The 18912-nt window shown below is 36.5% G+C and overlaps 1 protein-coding gene across 13 annotated transcripts in view; it reads right to left on the bottom strand.

Annotated features, from left to right (window-relative positions):
• The window catches only part of ELAPOR2 (endosome-lysosome associated apoptosis and autophagy regulator family member 2), a 376613-nt gene that overhangs the window by 204673 nt on the left and 153028 nt on the right, over positions 1-18912 (bottom strand). For 11 of the 13 annotated variants that reach the window (XR_012512086.1, XR_012512085.1, XR_012512091.1 and 8 more), the window contains 3 exons: positions 15357-15483; positions 10488-10666; positions 9222-9387 (listed from right to left, as the gene is read on the bottom strand). Coding sequence is in view for 5 of the 13 variants with exons in the window: in XM_074379345.1 (XP_074235446.1) it covers positions 9222-9387; positions 10488-10666; positions 15357-15483 (472 nt within the window). In the remaining 8 variants the exon portion in view is untranslated. The other 2 variants (XR_012512092.1, XM_074379346.1) reach the window with 2 other exon arrangements.

Genomic DNA, 18912 nt, shown 5'->3' on the forward strand with positions numbered 1-18912 from the left:
AAAGATTCAAAACGTAAACTATTAAAATAAATTAGTTTCTTTAATGAAGAAACAAGAAAGAAATGAGATTTCTTTCAACTTTTAATTTTCTTTTTGAGACAGGGTCTCTTTCTGTTGCCCAAGCTGGAGTGCAGTGGTACAATCTCAGTTCACTGCAACCTCTGTCTCCCAAGCTCAAGCAATCCTCCCCACTAAGCCTCCCAAGAAGCTAGGACCACAGGCAAAAGCTACCACGTCTTTTTTTTTTTTTTTTTTTTGAGATGGAGTATTGTACTGTTGCCCAGGCTGGAGTGCAATGGCATGATCTTGGCTCACTGCAACCTCTGCCTCCCAGGATCAAGTGATTCTCCCACCTCAGCCTCCAGTAGCTGGAGTAGCTGGGATTATATGAAGTTCTATAACAGATAACACTGATCTATGGTTTAAAAGATCATTATAGTAGTTTCCTTTGGGAGAGAGGGATTGACTGCATGCAAAAAGACATGTTACTCTCAGGGCTGATACAAATGTTCAATATCTTCATAGGAATTGGGGGTTATATATGTATATTCATTTCTCAAAATTCATTAAATTGTATATTTGTAATGTGTGCATTTCACTTAAAATGAATTATCCTCAACAATATGTTTCCTGAAGTGTTCTGGGTTGAAGTGAGTGGGAATTTACTCAGGATGGAGGCAAAAATATTCAGGGAAAAACAGTAGAGAATGTTATAGAATATAGTCTTAAACCCTTTGGGAAGATCTAAGGCTTTTTCCATAGTTTCAGTAGAAGTTTCAGCTGAAGGCAGCCTAAATCCCCTTTACATTTAGTTAATAAGAAAAACAATGACCTTCTTCACAGAACTGGAAAAAAATTACCTTAAACTTCATATGGAACCAAAAGAGAGCCCGCATAGCCAAGTCAATTCTAAACAAAAAGAACAAATCTGGAGGCATCACACTACCGGACTTCAAACTATACCACAAGGCTACAGTAATCAAAAGAGCATGGTACTGGTACCAAAACAGAGATATAGACCAATGGAACAGAACAGAGGCCTCAGAGGCAACACCACACATCTACAACCATCTGATCTTTGACAAACCTGACAAAAACAAGCAATGAGGAAAGGATTCCCTGCTTAATAAATGGTGTTGGGAAAACTGGCTAGCCATGTGCAGAAAGCAGAAACTGGATTCCTTCCTGACACCTTACACTAAAATTAACTCCAGATGGATTAAAGACTTAAACATAAGACCTAACATCATAAAAACCCTAGAAGAAAATTTAGGCAAAACCATTCAGGACATAGGCATAGGCAAGGACTTCATGACCAAAACACCAAAAGCATTGGCAACAAAAGCCAATATAGACAAATGGGACATAATCAAACTCCACAGCTTCTGCACAGCAAAAGAAACAGTCATTAGAGTGAATCAGCAACCAACAGAATGGGAAAAAATTTTTGCAATCTAACCATCTGACAAAGGGCTAATATCCAGAATCTACAAAGAACTAAAACAGATTTACAAGAAAAAAAAAACAAACAAGCCCATTCAAAAGTTGGCGAAGGATATGAACAGACACTTTACAAAAGAAGACATATATGAGGCCAACAAACATGAAAAAATGCTTATCATCACTGGTCATTAGAGAAATGCAAATCAAAACTACATTGAGATACCATGTCACGCCAGTTAGAATGGCGATCATTAAAAAATCTGGAGACAACAGATGCTGGAGACGACGTGGAGAAACAGGAACACTTTTACACTGCTGGTGGGAGTGTAAATTAGTTCAACCATTGTGGAAGACAGTGTGGCGATTCCTTAAGGACCTAGAAATAGAAATTCCATTTGACCCAGCAATCCCATTACTAGGTATATATCCAAAGGAGTATAAATTGTTCTACTATAAGGACACATGCACACGAATGTTCATTGCAGCACTGTTTACAATAGCAAAGACTTGGAACCAACCCAAATGCCCATCAATGATAGACTTGACAGGGAAAATGTGGCACATATACACCATGGAATACTATGCAGCCATAAAAAACAATGGGTTCATGTCCTTTGCAGGAACATGGATGAACCTGGAAACCATAATACTCAGCAAACTGACACAAGAACAGAAAATCAAACACCACATGTTCTCACTCATAGGAGGGTGTTGAATAATGAGAACACATGGACACAGGGAGGGGAGCATCACACACTGGGGTCTGTTGGGGGGAAATAGGAGAGGGACAGTGGGGGATGGGGAGTTGGGGAGAGATAGCATGGAGAGAAATGCCAGATATAGGTGAAGGGGAGGAAGGCAGCAAATCACACTGCCATGCATGTACCTATGCAACAATCTTGCATGTTCTTCATATGTACCCCCAAACCTAAAATGCAATAAAAAAAAGAAAAAGAAAAAAAATAAGAAAAGCAAATAGCTAGGGTATGTAGGGGAGCTTATCTGAATAGCTTGTTTACTCATGTGGTCTTAAAATTAAACTTTCAGCTGGATGGCCATCTCCAGGGGAGGTTTACCAGAGATATTACCCACTAATGGTGTTTTCTTTGGACATCAGAACCTGTGCCTCTAATGTTATTGACTCAAGTCTTTATCAATTAAACTTTACTAAATAAATGTGAGTCTCACTGGCTGGGGAGGGCCAGTGGCTGCTATCTTTTTACAGCACTCTCCAGGGAGTCTATAAGTGACCATGGCCCCTCAGCTGAACTGACAAAGTATAATATCTGTGTGTCAGTGTAATTTATTCATCTGTCACTGAATCAAGGTCTGGAGGACAGAACCCTGCAGGTAGTGACTCTGACAGTGGCACTCAACATGGGGCAACCCAGACAGAAGTGTACTGAAGTCTGCAATTTACTCTGAAACCTAACAACAAAAAAGAATATGGATTGATGAAAGTAAGGAGGGACAGATATGTAATAATACAAATACAATAAAATTTGGGTGGTGGATATATAACTATACCACTGTATGATTCAACTTTTCTGTACTATTTCAAAATTTCATTTTTAAAGTAAAAAAATCATTATACTAACTAAAATTGCTATTTAAAATAAAATGCAGTACACTGAATCTTCTCAGGGAAGAAAATTCTTTTATACTCTAATTGAGGAGGTGATTGCTGGTTGAGTACTCATTGGAAGGTGGGTTAAAGAAGTCACAGTTCAGCTGTCTCAACAATGCCCTGAATGCTTTAATTATCCTATCCTCTATGCCGAAAAATTTCCTCATTAACCAGGCAATCAGCCTTAGGTGTGTCCCATGGTAAGAACCCCAGTTGACCTTTGAACACCACAAGTTTGAACTGCACAGGCCTACTTAAAGGCACTTTTTTTTTTTTTTTTTTTGAGACAGAGTCTTGCTCTGTCACCCAGGCTGGAGTGCAGTGGCACAAACTTGACTTACTGCAACCTCCACTTACAGGTAGATTTTAAAAAACTGAACATGGATCAGAAATACAGTATTTGTGGGAGGCAAAAGCTACCTAAGTAGAGAATTGATTTTTACATGGGCAGGTTCTGCAGAGCAGACTGCAGGATTTAAGTATGCTTGAATTTTGGTATACTCAGGGGCCCTGGAACCAATCCTCCCTGTATGACCATACAACTAAAATTCATCCTGGTAGGCAAAGGAGGTTTCGCCCTCTTAAAGACAAAAATTACAGAAACATGCATCTACAAGGAGTACTAAAAGAGAAAAATGGAAATCACTTAAGGGAAGAAACCTGAGAGATTATGAAAATTTTGACTGACTCACTTAAAGATGGTTTGGCAGGACTCAATGACCATTAAGTAAGTAATTAAGAATGACAAGCAGCGTGGTGGTACATGCCTGTAATCCCAGCACTTTCGGAGGTCGAGGCAGGAGGATCACAAGGTCAGAAGACTGAGACCAATCTGGACAACATGGTGAAACCCTGCCTCTATTAAAAATACAAAAATTAGCTGGGCATGGTGGCACACACCTGCAGTCCCAGCTACTCGGGAGGCTGAGAAGGGGAATCGCTTGAATCTGGGAGGTGGAGGTTGCAGTGAGCTGAGATCGTGCCACTGCACTCCAGCCTGGCAACAGATCAAGACTCCATCTCAAAGAAAGAAAGAAAAGAAAAAAAAAAAAGAATGGCAAGCAGGTGGGCCATTTTGGGGCTCAACACCTCTTGCAATCTATTGTGCCAATTTCAGATCCATTCATAGATGACAGTAAAAGATCTCAGAGATTTAAAAGGCCTCCTGACTACAATACAGAGAGCCTTCTCTGAGACTAATTCCCATAGGAAAAGTTACTGAAGCTTTGATTCATATTTGGACTCTTATTGTCCCAGATTGGGTTTACAACATAGAAGTTCACTAGAGAATGAGAAACTGACTCAAGGGACTCTGGATAAATTAGTACGTTCAGGTCTACCTGGAAATTTTCCCTACTTTTATGTTAAAACCAGTAATTAACTTAAACATTATTAACAGTAGCAAGAAATACTCCGAATTAAGATGGACTCTTTAAACATGTCTCTAATATGCAAGTCAAGTCCAAATCAACAAAAGGACATAAAACCTGCAGCTTCAGAGAGAAAGCAGTACGATTGTGACCTCTAAGCTAAGGGGTCCCCAAAGCTCGAATAAATGATGTCAGTAAAGAAAACCTTGCTGTTCAACACAGGACTTTGCGGAGACCAAAAATATTGGAAGTATGGTTGGATCATTAACGGCTGATATGCTGCTCAAAAATAAAAGTAGATGCAAGCATCTTGTCTCCTGTCAAAGATTCTCTTTCTCTTTCATCTTAATGTCTCTCTCCCAAACTACCCCAATTCAGCTGCTTTAAAGAGAAAGATAATTAGAAGGGAGACCAAAGTTTTCCTATTACCAAAAGGGACTGGACAATACACACCCATCTGAATCTACTAGGAAAACTTGGAGAGGGTTTCTGAAACATTTATCACTCTGTTGGTTGCAGGCACTCAAGTCACCATCATACCTGCTCTGGTGGGAGAAAAGCAGCATACAAATATTGGGGTTTGAGCAAGGTTTAGAGTAGAAAAAGGAAAATAATGTGACCTTTGGAGGGGTTTCTATGTGCCCATTCAACATAGTGTTATTGTTGCTTCTACATCTGAATATACAATAGAACCTGATGTCATGTGCTTGTACTTCCTCATCTCATACATGCTAAAGGAGATTCCCCTGACCAAGAACAGCACATGCAGAGAAGGGCCAGTAGGATACCCCCAGGAATTCCCAACTCTGCCATTTGCAACAAATGGTGAGTCAGGGTTTCACACAAGTTTCTCTACCTTCTGATGCCCAAAACAGTCACTATATAAATGAGGTACTGTTGGTGTGAAGTCAGACGTATTCTACTTGGTATTTTGTATCAGCTAGCCTACAAAGCAGCATCCTTTTAATTGGACCCAAACTAACAGGCCGTGTTAAAAGCTGTCCCCAAAGCTGGGGCACACTCTCTACCTTTATGGCCTCACAATCATAACGACAACTTTGTAATACGATTCTCTATGACTAATGATTTTGCCAACTGGAGACTCTGACAAAAGGAGACAGAGGTACTGTGGAGGTTTTAGACTCATTATCTCCTTGATATGGCTACCAGTTATAGCCATTAGTTGGTCACTGATATAGTCAAAATTAATGTCCTTCCCATGCAGATCTTGTAACTCTACAGCTTGATAGTCCTATTTACGGTGGCTCAACAAGGTGGAAAAGGCTGGATAAGATTCACTTGTCAAACCCGAATGGCATATATTCAAAAATGCAGTTGGTTTGGCCCCAGTGGCATGTAGGCCTCACATAAAAATGTGGCAGATAGATATCAGTAGAAATAAGGCTAAATTATAGTTACTAAAACGGGCAATCTGTTTTTTAGCACTGGAAAGAGACACTACCACAGTCTGATAATGGAGGAGATGGCTTACACTCCAAGAAGTATGAAGAAATAAGGGACATTAAGAATTATTTGATTTTCAGGGCCACCCTGTCACCTTCCTATTAAGAAAATTTCTGACATGGTTCTCTCAAATCATCTCAAGGGCCTTTAATTTAGTTCCTTGCTGGGTCTGCCATACCCACCACATGCTCTCATCACAACTCATTTTCCATTCCCCTTAAAGTAACTGAGAAATTTATCCAAAACAGCAGAAAATGGCCTCAGCCCCTGCCCCAGACAACACCAACATCTCATTTCCATAGCCATTATTTAGTCATTTCATGAGATGAACAAGGGCCACTAGTTTGCAGTGTGGACAAACAGGAAATGTTGAGCTGACTTCCCTCAAGCAGTTTCCCCAAAGACAAAAAGGAGACATCATTATATGAGGTGAATTAGAAACCCTAAGGTTTACCCAGCAAAGAAGCTACTTACAAGCACTGTCAACCCATGCTGCCTGACCAATGTAGGTCCCACTTAGTGTACCCAACAACTGTGAATAACGTTTTCTTTCCAGAGGCACCATGTATAGCTCCAGGACTACACTTCTTGTGTAGAAGTCAGACATTAACTTGCTTCCTCACTAAAAACATGGTAGCTTGTACCTTAGGAGTAGTCATAAGAGAGCTTCAGCTGTATAAGACAATACCTCTAGTGTTACGGATGTTGGAAAAGGTGGTATAAAATTTACCTCTGACCTTAGCTTGAAGTAATCAATGGCAGAACCTCAGCCATTGAAGGCATGCAGGACAACATCACTGTCCATACATTGTTCTTCACAATATAATTACTCCATACTTTCTCCTTGAGAACTAAGACAAAGTCTGTGCAATCACTCATATATCTAATATATCCTGTAATATCTGAATTAATGAATCTGGATTGTCTTCTTGGATTGCCAAGATCCTAGATCAAAAGGATAGTAACCACTGATTGAGTTTACTGCCTACAAGTGTATGATGGCCCATGTAGACAAGAATGGGAGACAGTACTCCTCCACCTATTTGCAGGGGCTACTTTCTAATGCCCCAGTGGATGCCTGAAACCAAGTATAGTATCAAAGTGTATACCACTTTTTTCCAATCTGATAATCAGGATAACTACAAAGTAACTAACAAGCAAGTAACATTTACAGCACCGATATGCTAGACAAACGGATGACTTACTACCAGAGTGGGACAAAGCAGCACAGTAGTAGATTTTGTCATACTACTCAGAACAGCACACAATTTTAAACTTATTGCTTATTTCTGGAATTTTCCATGTAATGCTTTCAGACCACAGTTGACTATGGTTAAGTAAAACCACAAAAAGAAAACCATGAAAAGGGAAACTGCAAATAAGGTAGGATTTCTGTATATTGGGACTCTGTAAGTTTTTGAAAATTTCTTGCCCCCTTTTTATTCAAATCTTATGGAGGAAACATCTGAGTACCAGTGAAAGGTCTACACAAGAAAGCCACCTAGCTTTCTAAGGTAAATCCTATTGGTTCATAGCATTTGTTCAGCTAGTTGAGTCTAGGACCCTAGGGTAGGGTTGAGGTTAACAATACAGATTGCCCTCATCTTGGTGAGGACCTCTGCTTGGTGTCCTATTGGTAGTAGCTTTATTTAAGTATTGTATAAAGCAAATTGACCAAACTTAATCCCAGCTTCAGTCATATTAATCAGAATGGTGCACAGAGTGGCAAATTAAAGGGAAAATTTACCAGAAACCAATGTGGTGTAAAAATAAAGTTTGGATGTTGTTGAAGACAATGCTTCATGGTTCTTTTTCACTTCTGCACATCTTAAAAGTGAGAAACAGATTACTCTTTGTTCTAGACTATCTTTTTAAGAATCTTTGTATAGAAAACCACCTTGGAATTTAAAGATATATTGTCATCTTCCTGAGCAACAGGTATGCTATCTGTCCAGAACGATAAAGAAAATAGTTTCCTTTGGGGCAAAGGATGGGTATGCTTACTGTGCATTATGAACATTCAGGTTCCTAAGGCTTAGGAGTCCCTTTCCTGTAATGCAACCAAGTGATATCATTTCCTCTGCAAATAGCCCTGTGGGAACACAGTTTTTTGAGTTACGTGTGGCTTTGAGAGCTGGTATAAAGGTTTTTACTCTGCTAGCACTACTCTGTGAATACAAAACTGTCCTTTGTCTCTGACAGGAGTCTCAAGTCTTCTAAAATGTCCATAAAACTGTAGCAAACTCACTTGTTAGCTTGCAAATGGGGTAAAGATCTCCATTCTTAATAATCACTACATTTTCATTATTTTATGATAATAGTATTCTCCTTATATCTTTAGATTAATAAAAGAAAAGATTAACCATCAGTAGAAGAGAAAGATGGCTTATTCATTTTATTCTTAAATAATTCCTTATATTTATGCACCTAAATTAGGAGAGTAAAAGGAAATGGTTACTAAATACCCTTTATAAACATAAATTTTTGTCTCTTATCTATCCTGTTGTAAATCATTTGAAAGTCATTTTCTTTCTTCTATTTCATTCTATTTTCAGTCTTGAGTAAATAGTAAGTTGATAATTTCTCATCTTTTAAGTCAATGGTGAAAACGTCAATTAAAATGTCTTTACAAAAAATTTAGGGTTTCACGTTGTGTTTGGATATGGTAGTCGTTCCAAAATCCAAAGCCAACAATACGTTACCTTATATACCACAATAATTTATGTAACTTTTCTTTGCTCTATGTAAAACAATCTTGTCATAAAATAAAAAAGGAACAGTATGAATGAATATAATATCTTTTATTAACCCCCATTTTTAAGTTATAAAAGAATATATTTTCTTTGTGAAAATTCCAACATCACAAAAATGTATTGCTTTCAAAGACTAAACACTCTAATTAGGTCACTATTCCCAAAAGGTAGCTATTGTTAATAGTTTGCTATACAAATGCAAACATTAATGTATATTCAATATAAATATGATAGTCCATTTGTTTTCACTCTATCTTGGACTTAGTGATTTATCAGTACACATAGATAATTCAGTCTTTAACTGAAGAGTTACATAGTGTTCTATTACTTCAATATATGAAAATATCTAGCTCCTTATTGATGATGTCTGACAACCAGCAAAGACAATGCTGCACTGAATATTATTGTATCTACATCATGTGCTTCTAAGAGTATTTCTGTTGGATAAATACCCACTGAGATATAAACATGCAAAACAGCAGCTTGTGTGAATGCTATTTTTAGGTTAATATGTCCCCTACTTTATAGATGCCCAATAACACCAGGTTAAAATTCCACTCTCACCTTTGTTGCCAAAGATTTGAGTTTTCCTAGTAGTGACTGTTTATTGGAATACACAACTTCTTCTTCATTATCTTCTCCTTCCATGATAGCACAACTGTCTGCAGCTGGGAGTTCACACTCTTTTGAGTTAGTTGTCATTACTAACTTGGAATATTTGTATTCCAGTCTAAACAGTGGTAAAATAAATAAACAAATAAATATCCATTTATGTTAATATAAGTAAATACTTATTTTAGGTGGTCACAAACCAGCTCATTAAATTGGCTTGGAGTGTAACTGCTCCACCAACAAATGTCCCTGCCTATAGCAATATGTGTTGTCATGTATCTAACATTTACAAAGAAATATTCCCCAGGAAGTCAGAAACCAGTTCAATAGAGTTGATTATACCACTCTACATTGACTGAATAGTCCCATAATGAAAAAAATGGGGTGTGAGGGGAAACTTTGAGGTCTGAATGCATTTTCTTAACATGAATATTTAGAAGCCAATTCACTGTAAGGTTTTCTAGTATTTGGTTCATAAACATGAGAATATCAAACAGGCAAGCAATTCGGCCTTTATCATCTCTCTACATTATGTATTCCTTTATACTATCACCCCAAATATTGCAATTTTCCCTAGATATTACAATACAGGAGTTCCATAGTCCCACTGGGCTGTAAATCGTTCTACAAGATTCAAGTCCTATAACAGACCAATATACATTCAGGAATTACGCACAATATTCAATTCCAGATTCTTGAAGGCTTAGAGTAAATAAATGTGATATCTGCCTATACATGTAGTCTGGTTTTTTGTTTTTGTTTCTGTTTTTGTTTTCTTTGTTTTTTGTTTTTTGGTTTTTTTTTTTTTTTTTTTTTTTTTTTTTTTTGCAAATTTCTTCCCACAAGAAATTTTAAATGAAAAGGCAAAGAAGACAGTATTATGCCATTTTTTTAAAAGGCAGACACTAAGGGAAAATCTGCTTTCCAAATCTCAGGTCTACTATCATCTACCTGAGTAACATGGAGCCTCTAGCTTTCCTTGTTTTCTAATAAATGGCTCTAATTCAATGACTTCTAATGTTCTATGATTTTTCTACTGTCAGAATAACAATCATTTCCTCTGCTTGTTTTCTCAAGTCCTTTCCTATAATTTCTTCACAAGGAGAAAATTCTTGTGTCTGGGAGAATCTATTCATTGGATATATGAGTAAGTCTAGAATTTTCACAACAAAACAAGCCCCCTAGCTTTCTTGTGATCATCCCAGTGAGGGTACTTACTTTTGATTCTTTTTCCAGAAGTAGCAAGTCAGAGCCACCAGCAAAACGGCAGCAAAAGCTCCCACACCAGCTCCCACCTTCAGCCAAAAGTCAACCGTTTCACAGGTTGCCAACTTTTTCTCAGGCAAAGAAATTCCTTTAATGCACCATTTAGGTTCATTCCACACATACAACGTTTCCTTTGAGAAAAATAAATAAAAATAAAACCATAGAAGGCATTAGAAATGAGATTCAGAGTCAACTGTGAAAGTCAGATTTGTCACAGGTCAGTTTCTCACACAGAAGAAGAAAGGGTTGTGCTAACCCTTTACTTACAGTAGGCATACAGGATTATTCAGCATTCATTTAATAAAAGCTCCAGAAATACAGGAAAAAAGACATAAGAGTGAATAAGTAAATAATGAATGAAAATGCAAAAAACAAATAAAGACATGGATTGATGGATCACCACCTCAAAAGGGTGTAGTACAGTACATGCTGAGGAGGTTGAATAAAAATGGCTCCATCTGGATATAACTTTTAGGCTATTTGTAAAAAATTTTTGATCCTCTTAGACATCTTAGTCATGTTTTTTAATGAAAGCTTAGGTTGCTTAATATAAGAAATGGGTTGCAGCCGGGCGCAGTGGCTCAAGCTTGTAATCCCAGCACTTTGGGAGGCCGAGGCGGGTGGATCACAAGGTCAAGAGTTCAAGACCATCCTGGTCAACATGGTGAAATCCCGTCTCTACTAAAAATACAAAAAATTAGCTGGGCATGGTGGTGCGTGCCTGTAATCCCAGCTACTCAGGAGGCTGAGGCAGGAGAATTTCCTGAACCCAGGAGGTGGAGGTTGCGGTGAGCCGAGATCGTGCCATTGCACTCCAGCCTGGGTAACAAGAGCAAAACTCCGTCTCCAAAAAAAAAGAAAGAAAGAAAGAAAGAAATGGGTTGCATCCACCCATCATGTAAGCCTGTTTCCCAATAAGCCTGTCCTCTGAGTGGAAGAGCAGACCCTAGACCCAGGACATATAGGTGTAACATGGCTGGGTGACTGGGGTGGATGGGCACATGGTCTACACCCTTCTTTCCCATCCTAAAATAAGGAGGGCACTATTCTGGGTCATCACTACCCACACCAGGTACTCACATTCTCCCAAAATAGATGGCAATTCCTTAAGGGCAATTTTTTTCAAACTGCAAGTTATAACTAATTGTGAATAATAAAATATTAATATACGGGATCTCAACTAGCAATTTTTTAAAAAAGATAGATCAAATAGGCAGATCAAAACAGAAAATCAGAGTACAATGGATGTTTCCTTATATATTTCAACATATTCGGTAACCAGTAGCAATTTGCATGGTGATTCTCTCCACTGACATTAAATAACGCAGGGCACTTATCTTTTAACATGTCTCATTAAATTTTCTGCTATACGGTGGTCACTTTTTCAACACTTTAACAGAATAATAACACCATAATGTCTATTTTTATGATTTAAATAGATGAACATTTTTGCAGTTAGTAATGAAATGAAAGGGGGAGGAGACTTACTCTGAGGAAAAGTCTGAATCAAGTTTTGGATAGGAAATTTCAGCATGTTTTTCAGAAAGGATATCAGTGATTGAATTTTTTTGTTAGTACATTATAACTGCGACATTGTTCCTAAACTTAGTGCAAGTAAATTAATTTTTAGGTAGGTCACATTATTTTTTATAAAAAGTGGTAATGTGGGAAATGCTGAAGCATGTTCAAATTCATCTGATGCATTCTGTCAATAATGACAATACAGAGAGAAATGTACATTCATCTGCAAATGTTGACTTTACTTGAAGTGCATTCTAACAAGAAAAAAAGACTGTACCAGCTTTGATATGATTTTATTGAACGTGCAATACCCAATGAAAATAACAAGCTCTACTGTCCGATGGCAGTCTTATGACAAAATCTTAAAACTTCAAAATTAAAAAGATACTTGCAAACCCAGAATACTTAACTTTTCAATAAGCTCCTCAAATACTGACATGGAAAATAAATCAAGCTATTGGCAAATCTTCTTAATAATTCTGTAACTATTAATTAGAAAGCCTTATTCCTTCATTCAGCCACATATCGTTGAAAACCAGAAAATGGCTGACGCTGCAGCCTACAATGTGGAACAATTTTGTGAGCAGGGTAAGATAAATATAAAGATAAATTTTAAAACAGTCCCCTTAGTAATAACAATATCTCTTCAAATCTTTAGTACTGCATGACACATAGAAGTAATGCTTAATACACACTTAGAACCTGGCATAGTTTTTGCAGACCCAATTTGATAAGAGCGCTTTTAAAACAAGTTGTGCACCTATTTTTGTTTGTATCAGGTGTATGTGGAGGACTTGTATAAATTTAACTTCATTTGTATCTGTATTAGATATATTTAAAGAATTAGAAAAGCGCACAATCAATATAAAATAAAATATTGTAAAGATGGTGTCAGAAATAGGACTGAAACACAGTGGGATGGTTAAAAATTTAAATACATCCATTGCAATATTTTGCAATAACTGTTTTTCATCTATTATGAAGCTTTAGTATCCAAAGAAATCTAGACATGTTCACTGACAATAAAAAATAAACAATAGTTGTCATTTGCATATGAAGCTCACGAAGGAGTTGACTTTTTAAAATACTTTATTTGGTTATCAGACATGACTAATCCCACTTACTGTATTTTTATACTTGTTTTTTATAGTTGCAATGGAATACACTAAGTAAGGTCTATGAACTCAGGAATGACATTCAGAGTTTTGTAGCTGAAGCTCAAGCTCCTTGGACCAGTATCTCCAAAACTGATATTTAAGTATAACAGAGGATATATTTAACTGCTTCTAGTATTTCTCAAATTAAATTTGTAACTAAAGGGGGATATTATAAATTTCAACATGTCATGCACTTCAAAGTTATCCAAAAAGTATGATTTTAAAGGCAAACACAAATACCAAAGAATGCCCAGCAACTATCTATTTTTAACCATCTTATAATATGTTGAAATGACCTTACCAAGGAAGACAGTTTGAATGAAATAAAATTAGAGAATTTGTTGCAAATTCACTGTCTTAACCTTCTCATCATTCATTACCTTTCAGGAGAGAAATATTAGGGAATATTTGAATAAAAGATCATTTAGCTATTCAAAAATCCTTGAGCTAAACTTGGTAGCCAAAGGGAATGCAGCTTCATTTTTCATTTACTCTAAAAAACAATTATAAGACAAGCAGTTTATCATAATTTTAGAGTAAAGGTAAAGAAGAATTTCTATTTTGAAGTAGAAAAAGCATCAACATTATTAAGAGGATTAACAAGAAGCCATTTTTGTACATCTGGAATTTTTATCCTTGACCTACTTAAAAATACTAAGAAGAAACTGTCTCAGCAGTGTGCTAGCTCAGCAGGCAGCACTGACCGTGGGTGCTCTGAACTGGAAGAAGCCATCTTATTCCACATTTGACAAATTAAATAACAGATTTTGTCATTTTTGTTTTAGAGTTATCTGCTTATTTTTTATATTATACATTAAATTATTAATACAAATACACTTTACATTAATGCTATGCTTGTATTTTATCATAAAATATAAAATAAACCTTGCTCCTTAAAACTTTATCTCATTTTTAGGCATGTTTCTGTGTATGTGATTTGTGTGTGGGTACCGGATTTGATGGACGATATAATTCTTAATATAGATTCACTGTCATTAAAGTTTGTAAAACACCAACTTAGAGAATAGTTCCCTATAGCTTTTTCCTAGAGGCGAGGTGAACGTAACTGGTGTCAAATACTTGGAATGTATGGGATTGGGTGCAGGCATCCTGATTTCACTTCCTGTCACACTCCTGCCCTTCATCCTGCTAACCGCAAACTCTTCAAGACTTTCCTGGGCAGAACTGCTTCCCCTCTCCGATTCTCTGGTGCCTACTCTCCCTTCAGGTTTCCAGGATTAGTGCTGATTTGCTTTCCTCTGGGCTTCTTTCCTACCATTTTCATAGAATTTGGGCATGGAGTGGTGGTAAACGAGTAGTCTTGAAGCAAATTCAGGTTTTTCTTCATATGATACTACTCAAAGCTAGTGCAGTGAAGCAGTTTCTCTCAAACACTACTGGTGAAAGTGAAAATGAAGTGAAAGTGAAAATTGATAGAACCAAAGTAATTTATTAATATGTAACAAGCCTTAAAAATGTCCATTCTTTTTTGATTCATTTAATCTCTTTCTAATAACACACTAATGAAATCCAATTTCCTTCAAAGATGTTTGCTACAGTTATTTACAAAATGATTGTTTTCAATTTTCTCTCAAATGTCTAACAAAATAATTACTATATCCCAGATAATATTAAAAATGTATCAATAAATAAGAATGTTTTAAAAATATACTTAATGAGAAGGGAAATTTTTCATAATACATTAAATATAAATGGAAACAAAAAATATTTAAGTATGATGCACAGAAGCTATAGAGTAGGATCTTGATTTAATACATATATGCTTTATGTTTTAGGCATGCTTCTTATGGTGAGTCAGTTATATTATCCCATCTTAATTATACCTATACATACTGGTATTATATAAATCACATATTGGTTTAATGATATCATTCTCATATCATCCAGGTAAATATTCAAAGCCTGTGACTACTTTTATCATGATTCATTTTCCTCAATCCCAGTGCACATCTGCTGCTACCCCAGCATCTGAAAGTTCAGCTACCAAACTTGGTTTTAAATGACTACTAATGTCACATTAACTAGAAGCTTTTGCCATACTTCTGTACCTGAGTTTCTATAATGTGATGCCAGAATAACCAATTATAATGCCAAAGCTCTGCCTCAAGAGTTTGTCCCTTACCTGAAATCCTCTCTTGCAGGCTCCCTCAATCTCATGGAAGTCATGCTCCGTGCACAGAGGGCAAGCTTCAGCACTCTCCCACAGGAAATAGAATGTACACCCATCACAAGTACCTGCTGGGCACTTGCTAAAATCATAAACAAAACCAAAACCACATAAATGACAGCTTTTGTAACCCATTCAATCCACTCCAATCAACATCAGAATACTTGTCACATGCTGGGTAGCACTGTGTGGATGCTGAGGAAACAAGAGTGGAAAAAAATCTAAAAGACACAAACCACTATGAGCTAACAGTTTGTACCTAGTAGGATGGCTGGAATCAAAAAGAATCACAGTGTTATGAGGATGTGGAGAAATTGGTATCCTCATGCACAGTTGACAGGAATGTAATTGTGCACCTGCTTTGAACAGTTTAGCAGTTCCTCAACCAAATAGTATAGAGTTACTGTTTATTCCAACAAGTTCAGTCCTAGGTATAAACCCAAGAAAAATGAAAACGTATCTCCACACAAAAACTGGTACATGAATGTTTACGGCAGCATTTTACATAATAACCAAAGGGTGAAAACCACTGAAATATTTATCAACAGATGAATACGTAAACAAAATGTAGTATACCCATAACAAAAAAAGTATTATTCAACCATAAAATAAATGCAGTCATGTATGTCACAACTTGGAATAACCTCAGAAATACTAAGCTAAGTACAAGAAACTGGTCACAAAATGCCACAAATTATACGATGGTATTCATATGAAACTCCAGAATAGGGAAATCTATAGAGATGGAAAGTAAATTAATAGTTGCTTAGGGCTGAGAAGGAGACTGGGGCATAGGGGACTGAGAGCTACAGGATATGACGTTTCTGTCTGAGGTGTTGAAAATCTTCTAAAACTGACTGTGGTGGTAGCTGCCCATATCCCTGAATATTCTAAACACCACTGAATTATATGCTTTAAGTGGCTGAATTGTATGGTAGGGAAGTCATATTTCTATAAAGCTTCTTTTTTTAATTTAAGAGAGAGATACAGACAATAACCAAAAAAAAAAAAAAAAGCCTCTGGAAATGCTTCTTGGTAGAAATGATGTCTAAGCTTAGTCTAGAATATTTGGTAGGAGTTAGCCAGACAGAAAGGAAGAAAGCAAAGGAATTCCTGCAGAGGAATGAATGGGTATGATGAATTGGCAGGAAATTACATGTGGGTCATTGTTGTTGGAGCTTCAAGAGCAAGGCAATGAGTGAGTGCTGGGCACACAGACAGGAACTAGATAACGAAAGGCCTTATATGTTATAGATGTTTTAACTTCTGTTTAAGGTAATGTACTTAGGTGAGATGCTTTAGGGAGTAGAATGCTGCACAGGATCCTGGTCTTTTAGAGGTAAGAGAAAGACATCACCACAAAATTGTCTAAAGCGAAAAACAAACCAACCAACCATCAGGTCAGCACGCAGCTAAGTGAAGAAAATAACATTGCAATCTTGGGTTTCCTTGGCCTAATCTTGATAACCTGAAGAGGTGATCACCTTTGCTACTCTGCAGATGATGACTGTGGATGGGGCTTAGACACAGGAACGGGATCACAAAGAACTAACCACTAGGGAGGCTCTGGAGACTTTTTGAAACTCTTCTTTCTAATGGGTGGTCCCATTACATCAACTTGCCTCTTTCATTACGGGGACAGGTAAACACAGCATAGCTGAAAACATAATGGCTGTTACAGTGTACAGAATCTTTACCGATTGAAGCCAGAACCTATTTGGACAGATTCTAGTAAAAACTGCTATTTTTGTTCATGAATTCATTAAAACTGGGGGAAATTAAATTTGTCTACCACTTTCAGCTTCCTTAAGTCAAGCCACATAACTACAGGCTTTGTCCTGAAAACTTCCTTCAGACTTTAGCTCGTGCTGAGGACAAGTGTCCTGAAACCCTTAATAGCAAAAGGATAGCCACAAAATAATAAGGAAAAATTTTTTTAAAAGCACCCTTTTTTAAGTTTTAACTTCAAACACCTGTTCAGTAACAATGGTCCAAAACTATTATTTTCAGTCTAATATCAAAGTTAAATCTCATACCAATATATTCAAAGACACACTAAGATTTGAACACTAAAAAAACTACATGTCTAAAAATCTACTGCATTTTTACATGCCTATCTTTCCAAAGGGTCTGTAGACTAAGCAGAGGTGGCGGGATGCAAATAAAATCAATGTTGTTTATAACATGCTGTAACTGACACCCCGTGCCATATGTCAGGGCTAAGAACAATGGCAAATAGCGACTCTTGGGGAAAATGGATTAACCTTTATCTGACTTAATTTCTGTTTGTAGAAAAGAGGAATGAATATATTCTGACTGAAACAAAGAGAGGTTTTTTTTTTTTTTTTTAAGGTAAGTACAATAGATGAAAACCATGCCACAAAAAATATCCATACTTTCCACCTTCTAGATTAGTAAAAAGCAACTCAAAATTTTTCTTTTTCAAAAATTGGGTAACCAATTAAAAAATGGGAAAAATTATTTAAGAATACAATTTCCTGACTAGTTAGCAAAAATAGCAAATATGCTCTTCAATTCAAATCTTCCTTCCCCAAGTATTTTATACTTTATTTTTCCAACATACTGAAGTTTTGAGTAGGGAAAAAAACCAAACTGTTGACCTTGGGAAAATAGAGGAGTAAGTCTGTTAAAATCTGAGAAAAAAATAACTCAATAAGTGAAAAAAAAATAAAAGGAAAAAAGAAGAAGACTAATCACAGTTGCAAAACTTCTAAAGCAAAGACCTGGGTTACAATTCTACCTGGACTCTCAATGATTGTGTTTTCCCACAAATGACTTAACGCTTCCTTTCCCCTCCCTCATCTTTGTAATTTGTCAAAATCAAATGTCTGCTATACTGCCTTCACAGGGTAGTTACAGTGGATAAAATGGCAGAACAATTTTGGAAAGTTTAAAGCACTACAAAAATATAAAAGACTATTAGCAATGCATATCATTTTCTAAAGAACTGCTAGAACCACAAAAATTGCAACAACAACAAAATTATGACATTGATGTAATTTGTAAAGCTGTTGTTAGGTGTCAAAACACTACAGTGCCTTTCCTTGGTAGACTTCAATTTTAAAGATACTCTTAGTTTAACTCAAAGTAGTTTACCTTAGAGTGAATTATTTGATTTCTTTAACCTGATGAATCATTTAAATTGTGAAACATCCAAATTTAATTCTTTGTTATAAACCTAAATGTCATAATTTAAATCAGTCCTTCCGTGTGAAACAGGGATGTATGAAGCAATAACAATTTCAACGGAACTTATTTTTAGTATGAAAATAGAAAACAAGTACAACAGAAAAACAAAAAATACTTTCTCTTACCAAGAAAACAGAAAAACAAATGGTAAAATGGATAAATGTTGTATTGCCAAGTACTTAAAATACTTTCCTTTTGATTACTTGTCCAAACATCATCTCCAGCCACCTCCTCCAGCTTTTTAAAGCTGGAATACAGAGGTGCCAAAAATTGTGCTTCTTTTATAACTTTTGGTTTATAC

This window comes from Saimiri boliviensis, chromosome 10 (assembly GCF_048565385.1).
Source record: "Saimiri boliviensis isolate mSaiBol1 chromosome 10, mSaiBol1.pri, whole genome shotgun sequence".
In the NCBI taxonomy this organism is placed as follows: Eukaryota; Metazoa; Chordata; class Mammalia; order Primates; family Cebidae; genus Saimiri; species Saimiri boliviensis.